General features: G+C 29.0%; 1 protein-coding gene across 1 annotated transcript in view; it reads right to left on the bottom strand.

Annotated features, from left to right (window-relative positions):
* LOC119665782 (sex-lethal homolog) overlaps positions 1-12,162 on the bottom strand; it is a 248,186-nt gene that overhangs the window by 136,280 nt on the left and 99,744 nt on the right. The window contains exons 3-4 of the mRNA XM_038075028.1: positions 1,442-1,623; positions 1,142-1,344 (exon numbers count right to left, since the gene is read on the bottom strand). Coding sequence (XP_037930956.1) covers positions 1,142-1,344; positions 1,442-1,623 — 385 coding nt within the window. The remainder of the gene's footprint in view (positions 1-1,141; positions 1,345-1,441; positions 1,624-12,162) is intronic.

Genomic DNA, 12,162 nt, shown 5'->3' with positions numbered 1-12,162 from the left:
TGTTGGGATATCAATAGAGATACGATATGGAAAGATATCATATTCTCATTATCATAAATATATGTATTGTTGATTTTTTTGTTTAAAGTAAAGTGCGTCCTTAATATTGTAGTTTGATTTTTTTGTTATATTTTTAAGAATAGTGATCATGAATTGACACTGCTTAGTATATGCCACTTGAACTTATATGCTTATCCATAAATTCACTTCCATACAAAAATCACTGGCTTCACCAGTGATACCTTGATAATGCAAAGGTGTTACACCAAGAAAATAATCATCAAAACGCTTTTTCTTGGCAATGCTATACATCCTACAAACTCCTAGTGATGATACCAGACTGAATTATAAAACTGACACAAGACTGTGCTCAGGTGTATATAAACACGTTCAACAAATCCAGAAGATAAATATACCATTCCTCTATATATGTATTTTTTATATTTACTGTCATAATATTGTATAATTATTTTCTATATATATGTAATTTATGTTTAAATGGTAATGTATTCTATAATTATTTCTTTATGATATATACTTATATATTGTTATATTGTATTAATATTATATAGTACCCTGATGATGACTATAGATTATAGTCGATATAGCGGTTTTATTAAAATATTTTGAAAACCAAAAACAAAATTTTTTAAAAAAGTGTATTACAAGTATTTAACACCGTGGTTAAATACATAATCATGTTTTAAAAATATATTTACAACTATGTAAATTCATTTAAAAATGAATTTTGGATTATCGATAAATGTAAACTAAAAAACAAAACTTTTATTTGGCAAAAAAATTGTAATAAGTACTTTCTAAAGCATTTTCTAAAGTAGTGAAAAAATAATTGCAGGGCAAATTATTAAAAATTTCTTGTATTAAAGGTGTAAAATTAAATATTTTGAAATTAATTTTGAACGAAAATAAATTCTTTTATTGAAATATCAAAATGGTTGCTTTAAAGTTTAAACTAAACATTTAGTTTGTATTTTGTAAGACTGCGCATTTTGAATTTTTTGCTATAATAACGATTATTGTTTGTTTCTTTAAAGCTTTCAATCAAATCAAAAAATTTATATGAATTTCTGTGTAGTATGATAAGGATGCATTTTTTGAATACGGTTTTTATTTGGTCTACCTCTATGCACCATGTTATTGTAACCAGCATTGATCAATTGAGGTTGTGGTCCAGAAGGGCCGCTAAACTGTGCCACAAATTGATGAGCTTTAGCCTTACCGTGCTCTTCAGCCAATCGCACAGTAAGAGGTTGTGTACCGTGCTCAGGTATTACATTATTAAGAGCAGAAATTGCTTCTTGTGCCTCTTCGCGCTTATTAAACCTGTAAAGACAGTTTTCATAAACCGCAACATTACACGTATATATATATATATATATATATATTAAATACTATATACTAAAAGATGCATTTGTATTACCTGACAAAAGCAACGCCTCTTGGTTTGCCTGTTAGTTTATCTCTTAAGATATTTTTTTGTACTATTGATCCATATTTACCGAATATCACTTCCAATTGATCATCAGTAATGGTACGTGGGAGATTTGTGACATATAAATTAGTATCTTTAATCGATTCACCACCAGGACGAGCGTATGAAACCTAAAACAAAGCATTTCGTAATAAAAAAATCTTTTTTTTGGTTAAAAATAAACTTATTTTTTGTAGCATATTTTTTGTGCTTAATACTGAAACCCTAGTCATAGTGACTTTTTTCAACTTATGCAAACTGTTGTTAAAATGTATTAGTTATTACCAGGGACTAAAAGTAATTAGTCCCTGGTAATAACCAGGGACTAGTTAATTCAATGAATTTCAAGAAAAAAAGCAGCAATAAAAAGTTGTCTAAATTCTAATTTAAGTATAGAATTATTGTTCTAACAACATTCATACTTTTTACAATACGGACGTTATATTTATTCGACTATTAAAAAAAACTCGGATAATAATTTAATAAAAAAATTAAAAAAAATAATTATTATATATAAAATTTTTTTTTAAATCCGATTTTATTTATATACAGTCAATTTATATACTTAAAATTCATAAAAACACAATATCGTGTTTATAATTATATTATTTATTTAATGAAAAAAAAAAAATTTCATTTTACAGAAAATAATTATTTACGAATAATTTAATACAAGAATTATTTCCAAGACCACTGATGATGGGTATTTGGCAATACTTGAAACAGGTATATGGTCAGCCAAAAATTCAATTAATTAAAATAATATAAAAAATAAAATTGTTGTTGTTGTAGTTCATTACTGTTTGTAAAAACGTCTTTAAAAAAAATAATAGCTATTTTTTTGTTTTAAAATAAAAGGCAAAATATACTTGTGTTTGGAAAAGTAATTGGCAGTTAGTAACTTCTACATTTGAGATTTATAATAAATATTAGACAATATGTTCCATATTTTCTATTGATCAGTTGGAGTGGATCTAAGTGCTTAAGTATTTTTTAAAACTTAAAAATTTCTTGGGAATATGAGGTCCTTCGAATAATTTGCTGTTTATTCCATCAAATAATAAATGACTGCTAAATGGGCAGTAGTTAAATCATAATTGGTATGGGCTAAGATAAGGATTTTTTTATGCGAAATCTGAAAAGTTATGGATTTTGTTGTTGTCTCTAGGCCAGTGTGTAGGTTGCATATGAAAGGATACATTCAGGTTGCTTTTTTGTTTAAAATGATATTATATATTTTAACATTATTGGGATTAAATGGTCGAAACCCCCAGTAAAGGTGTTTTGTATTGTTGTCTTCACCTGCAAGAAATTTATCATTATTAAAAGTATTAATGAAATGAGTGAATTTGGTTCTGATTAATGAAACCTGAATGAAATCGATTTTAGATAAATCGGTTGGCTGATATAATCCTCATTTGGGTTCCTGGACGTAGGAACAGCGAAGGGAACGAGAAAGCTGACAGTTTAGCCTGCTCTGGTGCTTGCCTGGATGTGTCACTGGCGGTACCAGTTTATATTACCCTAGAGACTATTAAGAGAAGTACCTTCCTCTACTTTCTGCAATTTGCTAATCATAGATGGAAAGCACTTAAGTTATGTGCAACTTCCAGGTTAACATGGCCTGGAACATAAAATAACCTTTAATAAAAATGGATGCTCGGAACTCATCAAAAAAAAAAACCGCGTGAATACTGTATGACTTAGTACAGTTCTTTCTGGTCATTGGTGTATAAGAACCCATGCAGAAAACTGCGCATTTCACATAATCCCTTCTACAGAAGTTGTGGAAACCCGCAGAAGAAAGAAACTATAATACACTTTCTCTGTGAATGCCCGGCATTGGATTTAGGTTCTTAGAAAGATCCTTCTTTGATAGCTATTAAATTTTTTAATTTCAGCGGGATGGATACTTCTTCTATACTAGGGTTCTTGCGAGAAATGTAGTAGCAAAACGGTGTAAAATCGCTAATTGAGGTACATAGAAGCAAAGAGTATATAAGTTAATACCAACAATATTTTCCGTTAATAAATAATATTTCTTGCGAAATATTTCTTATTAATTGCACTAATTTTTGCAACAACGAGTTCGTTGACATGCATTTCCTGTTTTCGTTGGTAACTTACTTTCAATTATAATAATTCTTTTTCATGTTATTCACCTGACCGGTTAAAAGTGCTGACGCCCTGTCTGCATTATTTGGTCACGTTGAATTTAAAGGTGATGATCAATGTTTGATGATAAGTAAAAACTGTAGAATAAGTTAGTTATAAAATAACAATTCGAAAATAAAGACATAGTCTTTAAAAATAAAATATAAAGGAATAAGAAGACATAGTCTTCCCTAATTTTTATTTATAAAATTATAATATGGAATAAGAAGACATAGTCTTCCCGGTTATGTTATAAGTAATAAAACAATAAAACATAATTTTTTTTAAACATAAAATAAAGTGTTTTATTAAGTTATATACATAGAGTGTGCATCACTCAAAAAATCTTAAAAATGAAGTGTGGGCAATTTCACAAAAATCGGTCGCAGAAATCGGGGAAATAGTATTTGAGTTATTTTTGTGTCACATGGACTCGTTGTGATTCAATTTTTAATTTTTCAGCTTTAACATGCGGGAGAGTTTGGAGTGTTGAAGCATTTCATACTTAATAAGTTTTAAAGAAATTTGTATTGCTTTTCTGCGCTCTGAGCTACAGTTGTTGGTATTTTTATGTAGAAAGGTGCATTTAACAATTGAGAAATCAAAAACAGCAACTAATGAAAATATCAAAGCAAGAAATGTCTGCAAAAATACCAAAAAACTTATTTTTTGTTTACAATCCATTTTTTTTCTTCATTATAGAATTTTCTGTAAAACCGAAATTTTTATTTTCAAGTTTAACTGAAACACATTTGTATAGAAGTAAACAGCACAGTATATTTTGTAAATTATTGTATGTTATTCGCAATTTTATGAAATTTTGGCGAAATTGAGATTTCGTACAATTTTGGCGAAATTTGAACCCTTATAATTTTATATCTACTAATTGAAAAATTATTATTTTTAATATTTTTTACAGCTTAGGATATTGTTACCATTTTTAAATAAAAACATGTTTAAATTTTATTAACAGTTAAAATTAAAAGTGAAAATTTGCAAAAATCCCCCGTGTTTTTACGACTTTTTTCACTACAATCTGCGATACCCAAAAAATGTATACAAGTTTTCCATAAAATTTTTTCCACTAATAGCCAAATGTTAAAGGTTCACAAAAATTTGCAGTTCCCAGTCTATGTTTTGTATATATTTCAGATCTCAGAAATTACTGAATAATTATGCAAAATATGAGCTTCAGTACACTTCATAAAGTTTAACAAAAAATTCAATAAGTAATAATATAAGGACAGTTATTATATTATAAATATTGGTTTCGATGACGATTATGAGTGCAATAGGTAGTATAAGTGCAAACTACCTATTCTTATTGCACTATAGACTACCCCGCTATCCTTCTTTTATTGCGGTTTTGTTTTTAATTTTAATAGTTTATTGTTTTTTTATTATTAAATTATTTTATTGCTTGGTGACTTATAATTTATAAATTCAGTTATTAATATCATATACATACGCTAAGAAAGTCAAAAAACGTCGGCAATAGCAATTTAAATATTAAAAGTGTTTTAATTTAGCCAATTGTAAAATAAGTGAGGATAATGATAACAAGTGCCTTGATGATGTGCTTTCTTCTTCTTTGATAGAACTCGATAAAAATAACTCTAGGGTGTCTAGTAATTGTGCAGTAGAAGCCTACTCTGATCTGGAGTGCAATGACTTCGAAAATTGCATTATATCAGATGCATTTTCCAATTCAAAGAATATAAATATTGATTTATTGTCTTTAAGATACACAATAGGGTACGTAGCTAAAAAAATACTTTCAAAACTAAATTGTGAAGCTTGCAATATAAACTTAAAAAAAGGGATGAAATTTTAACTGCTCCAAGTGAGCTTTTCATCGACTATAAAAATTATAATTCTCTTTCAAATTTCGGTAACCTGTTTGCGCCATCACAAAATTTTTTCAATGTTTCTTGTAAACATGTCGAGGTTTTTAAAAATGTATTCAAAAATAAACCAGATGCAATTGGCATTAAAAGTTTAATAATAGAAATGTGCAATAAATAACCCCTCAGTGGTTTAACGGGCCCTGTAATGAACATCTAATCCAGCTTCTTGATTTTTTAATTCTGCTTTTACTTCGTAAGCATTGCTTGTGGGCCTTAAAGAAGTCTAAAATCAACAAACATTTCTAAAATGTATAAGAAATATGTTAGCTCTACAATTCAAGTTAGCACTTAATATAAGATCAATTAAGACAAGTCTTATTAACAATAATGTAAAAGAACTTAGCCAGAATTTAGTCATAAAATATAGTGAATTTATATTTTTTTTGAATGTTAAGAATAAGAATATTATTAAAATAATTTGTATTATTAAATAACCAAACATTGTAAAATAGATAATTATATTCTTAGAAATAATTAAGTTAAGCAAGTGTCAAATTAGCGAATATTATTAAAGTACATATTTTACATTCTTAGAATTAAATTAAATTGTAATATTGCAAATATTAGAAAAATAATAAGGAACAAAACATACAAAATAGTTTAATAAACGAAATATAAACATATTTAAATATACATACAAATTAAAGAAAACGAACATAATATAAAATGCATATATGTATATACATATGTTTTTATATCCAAAAGAGCATATTTATAACCAAAAGAGCGGTTGAGTGTGATAACGCGCACATATCAATGAAAATGCAGTCTGTTTCCGATTTTATGTTATAGGTTCATTATTCAGCATTTATATTATTCAACTGCAACTGTTATGACGCTCTATTTGTTTTTCATATATTATATATATTATGGTAATTTCCCTTTATATGGAATTTTCTTTTAAGTTTGTTTTTTATTTCTTCACACTTTATGCTTTATGCACTTTACGATGGGAGCAAAACAAATAACAAAGTTTATAAAAGATATAGCCAATGCATTACAAGGCTTAGACTTAGTATTTTGCATTATTTAATTTATTATAATAATTTGTTACCGGGCTAATTGGTCAAATTTTAATATAAATAAAAAGACACTAATTTATTATTTATATTTAAAAATCGTTTATATTTTATTTCCGATATTTCGACTATCTTCGATAGTCATCTTCAGGGAAAACTACACAAAATATAGGATGTTCACATTTTTATAGCAGATTATAAAGAAAAATCATACAATAAATACAATAATAATGATGACAACAAGAGAAAAAAAACAACAATAAAAATACAAAAGAAAAATTAAAATTATAAAAAAAATTTATAAAAAAAAAAAAAAACAAAAAAAGCTTTACAAACATCCTGTGTCATTTGTTTATAATATTCCTATAAGCCTGAGCACAGTTGTCCGTATCAGTTTTATAATTAAGTCTTATATTATTGGGCACTTGAAGTATTGAGAGCATTTCTAGAAAGTACCTCTTATTATGGAAGTCATTCTTTATTAAAATATCACGCACTATGTTCTTTTGTTCATTATGGAAAATTTTGTCACTCAGTACTAGAACTCTTCTAATAAAATTGGATGCTGTATTTAAAATCACGTGTTTAGGATGATTGGAATTATAGTTAATTAATCTTCCTGACGCTGAAGACTTTTTATACCATTGAAAGTGAATTTGGTTATTATGTCTAATTAATTCAACATCTAAATAAGGAAGCTTGTTATTCTTTTCTTCTTCTATGGTGAATTTTAAATTTGTGTGAAAAGAATTCAAAATTTGAAGTATTTGAGTTATTTTATTTCTGCGTATTATCGCGAAGATATCATCTACATACTTCGTTAATAATCTTGGTTTATATTCCTGGTCATCCACACACTTTTCCAATAATTCTTCCATCACGATATCTGCTATAATGGGTGATAACGGTGAGCCCATTGGCATGCCTTTACGTTGTTTATAAATTTTGTTGTCTAGCTTGAAGTAATTATTTTCTTTAAGACAGAAATTTAAAATTTCGAAGAAAAGTGATTTAGTAATCTTAGTGAATGTCTTAATTATATTCCACTTCTTTTCCAAAATTTTAATGGCTAGTTCAACCGGTATATTCGGAAATAAGGATACTACATCAAAGGATACCATTATTTCATCATCGAATATATATGAATTATTGACCTTATTTTTGAAATCAATTGAGTCTTTAACATTATAAACCGAATGTATGGTCAGATTTTTTAAAATTGACGCTATATATCGACACAATTCGTATGATGGTGAGTTAACTGAAGAGCAAATAGGCCTAAGTGGCATATTTTCCTTATGTAATTTAGGTAACCCATATATTCTAGGTGGGTTGGCTGTATATGTACATAATTTTAGTTTTTCTGTTTTGTTTATTATTTGATTATCAAAAAGTTTTGTGACTATTGTATTATTTTTAGTTTGTAACGTTGAAGTTGGATCTCTTCTGAGTATTCGGTATGTCATAATATCATTTACTATATTTTTAATTTCTTTGTCATAATGTTCTTTTTTTATTTTATTTTTTATTACTTAATTTATATATTTTTTATATAAATTCTTCTTTCTTCCATATTTCTTAAAATAAATTAATTTGGGTTTCTACCTATTATAACATAGAATAGACCAGAGCTGTTTAGACCATATACGATCGCGGACCAATACAATTCACTACATAGATTGGAGGGCCGCAGAAAATAACAAACATTCATGAATTTTTTTCGAAAAAATAAAAATACGGCCTTATGGTTAATTTGGTTTATTTCACTGTTTATTAAATTATCTTTCACAACTCTATCAATATCAACATTATAAGTTGTTGCCAGCTTTGATTTTATGAAGCACAAAGTTGAAAACGTGCTATTACAGAGATCGGTATTGTCCATCGTCGAACTAAATTTTAATCCAATCTTCGTTATTTATAGGAAAGGCTCGTTAAATAGCTTAAAAGTTCAGTTCCAGATTCTGTTTTGGTTCTGAAAAAGGGTCTGATTGAAGGTCACATAATTCCAACCGGTAATTAGCCTTTATATTTGCAATTGGAATTGTTAATGGATATAAAAAAATAGTTATTTCGCTCTTTAAGTCCTTAAAATCTGTGAACCGTTTGCGGTAGATATGGCAACCACAGAGCACAAAAACCACGATTGCAACAGCACACAAGCAAGCATCGTTCTCTTTGGTATTCGAGTCGGTTACCGACAAGCACGTAGATAGTGAAACTATAGTGAAATTAACACCACATAATTGGTGACCCCAATTAACATAAAATCAAAGAGGTAATAAAATAAGATAAAATAAATAAGTCGTTTTCACGACAATATAATTAGTAGTAAAATTTTTCATCGGAATTGGTGACAACTGACATTACATCATGAGCACGAGAGAAGGTAATCAGCAAGTAAATGGATCGAGTGAGTAGAATTTGGCAGCTCCATCAGCACCCAGTCAAGCCGAAGTGGGATAGAGCGTAGGAGCGATAGGTGTGTTCTAGTTTCCACCTTTCCTACACTCTGATCCTTGATTATGGTTCCCACAAATGGACAGGTTACAACATGTTAACAGAATAACATCAGATGTCTCCAAATTCTATACAGTTTTTACGGCACTTTACGCTATTTGCTCAGGCAAATAGCTAACATCGCAAAGTAGCCTCCGATCTCCGACAACATTGAAAGAAGAATTGATCCGACGCTTTGGATAATCAAAGCAAAAATAACTTATCAAACTGCTTACAAACTTAGAGGTGTTAAATAAGTGACTATCACAATTGCTTTATAACATGCGCAATCTAGCTGATACCAACATCCCTGAAGATGCACTTTCAACTGTCTGGTCATAAAGTTTACGCAGCAACATTAGATGCTTTTTGTCAGCATGGAAAATCTGAAATTTAGAAAGGACGGCAGAATTAGCTGACCGATTCATGAACAACTTACCAACTCCACAAATCGTGATAGCCACAACTTCAACAACTGGTACTCATCATAATCAATCGTAATCGCCGTTAGAAGCACGAGTACTGGCATTAGAAACAGCAGTGCTGCAGATTATATGCAGCTTGGGTGAGCTAACGAAGCAATTAAAATCTAGTAGTCGTGGTAGAAGTGCGGACCGTCGTCACGATAAAAGAGATCACAGATAGAGCAATAATAGTAACTAAGTATGCAGTTAATACACACGGTTCGGGCTCAGGGCGTTTAAATGCATTCCACCATGTTAATTCAGCAAAGCAGCTGAAAATCACAGCGCTACACCAGCAGCGGAAAACTAAAAACGTTTTCGCAAACAAATGCGGGATGCGACAACCTAATTCACAGCTACACGATCGAGATCAACTAATCAAATTAAACTTCCTAATCGACACAGGTTCAGTTGTTTCAGTCGTACTAGTAACTATCTATACATAAAGAAAAAAGCTAACTGATCCGATGACAAAGTTAAATGTGACTGGGGCGGTCAAAAATTCCGCCACACACTCGATCTCAACGCTGGATAAAAGTAGCAATCTTTTTACGATAGTCAGTAAGTACGTTGACCTAGCTAATCCCAACTCGTATCATCTTCCAAAAATGTCTCAGATTAGTCATCGTATAAGTATGGATTGTCAACCAATAGCTGAGAGGCCGAGGCGTTATGTAGGTGAGAAAATAACAGTCATAAATGACGAATTTAGGACACTGCTTCAACAAGGAATAGTGCGACCAGTTGATAGACAATAGTTAAGTTTCGACGATCTAGTTAGAGAGAGCTTCGGACGGTTGGCGAGCATGTGGAGACTTCCGCAGACTAAATGCACATATTATACCAGACAAATACCCAATACCGTTATTGAATCAAATTTCTGAAAGACCTTTTGGCGCCTGTAAATTCTAAAACGTCGATAACAACAGAGCATATTATAATATTCTAATGGCTTCAGAAAATGTCTGTAAAAGTGTAGTAAGCACTCCACTAGGCCCGTTCGAATTTGTTTTTATGCCATTTGGTGTCAAAAACGCGACACAAACATTTTAGAAACACATGTATTCCTTATTCAGAAAATTTCCTTTCGTTTTCTGTTATCTCGGCCCTATTGCACCAACACTTTTCACTTTGCAAAACTTATGAGTGACTTTTTTTTTGCAAAGTAAAAGTGAAAAACGTTGCACCAAAGACTTAAGATGATTTATTTTGCACTTTGCAAATAAAGATTTTATTGCAGAGTTTTTGCATAAAATGTAAAGTAAAGCGTTGCACCAAAAAATTAGATCACTTTCATTTTGATATTGGGTTTTGAAAGCATTTCGTTTCTGTTTGTATATTTTTTTTTTGTTTGTTTGATATTTAAATGCTATGAGTATATGATTTATGCATAGTACGTATTACTGAGTTTAAAAAAACGTAAGAAAGCGTCATCGATACTGTACGAGGAAGCAAAGGCATATTTAAATTTAAAAATAAAATATAAAAAAATTAAATAAATTAATTTAAAAAAAAACACTTTATTTAATAGAAGTGAATATATAAGAAATTTATGGATTTAATTTTTATATTTTATTTTACTTAATTTTATATTTTCTAAATTTTTAAATTTTAGTATTGGTACAATATAAATATATATTGTGTAAATATAAATATTTGTATAAAGATAAGTATAAAGTGTAATATATAAGTATAAAATCGAACTTATTTTAATTTTAAATTTGTAAGTAGCTTATAGTTTAATAATTTTTTGTAGTAAAGTTAATTTAAAATATTGCATTTAAATTAGACAAAAAATATTTAATTAATGTAAATAAATTAATAAAATAAAATTTTAAACTTATAAAAACTCCGGTAAGATATCCCTTCAATTATTGCCAAATGATAAACAGCAACTATATTTATTTTAAAAACAGCAATGATATTTGCCTAAACTAATTTTCTATTTCTATTTTTTCTTTCTTTTAAGCATTAATATTAATGTTTTAAAACTATTTTTATTTATTTATCAATGATTTCTTTCATTTTACGCATTTTGTCTTTTTTTAATATACATAAGAAACTTTTGTTTTGTGTAAAGCAATCATTTACAAAATTTGCAGAGTGAATTAATCATTTGCAATTTTTTTGTAAAGTTTTGCAGTTTACTTTTGCAAAGCGCAAAGTAAAATTTATTGGTGCAACAGAAAATGCAAAAAAACCGGTTTTTTGTCAAATATTTCACTTTCCTTTTCATACTTTACTTTTCATTGAAAAGTACATTGCTGCAACGCTTTGCCTTTTTTGAGTGTTTTCAAAACTTTGCATAACTCAATTCTCAAATTAATGCTTTATGTTCTCAATGAGAGAAAAATGCCCAAAAACTGAAAATAGTTTGCAAAGTGCAAAGTGAAAAGTGTTGGTGTTGGACATATTGGTTTTTACACTTAACATGGCAGAACATGAAAAACTATGGAAACCGTGCTAGACAAGTTACAAGAAGCATATCTGGGCGTTAATATTTCTAAATATGAGTACGGTGCGACATGAATCGCACACCATAGCGAGTAGAAGCCAATCAAAATTATGTCCGACCTAAGACAGTGTATGAAATACTTAAATTCCTTGAAGTTGTAAATTATTATCAA

The sequence above is a fragment of the Teleopsis dalmanni genome, chromosome 1 (genome assembly GCF_002237135.1).
Source record: "Teleopsis dalmanni isolate 2A chromosome 1, ASM223713v2, whole genome shotgun sequence".
NCBI classification, from domain to species: Eukaryota; Metazoa; Arthropoda; class Insecta; order Diptera; family Diopsidae; genus Teleopsis; species Teleopsis dalmanni.
Note: the sequence above shows the minus strand (reverse complement) of the source record. Positions and strands in the feature narration are given on the sequence as shown.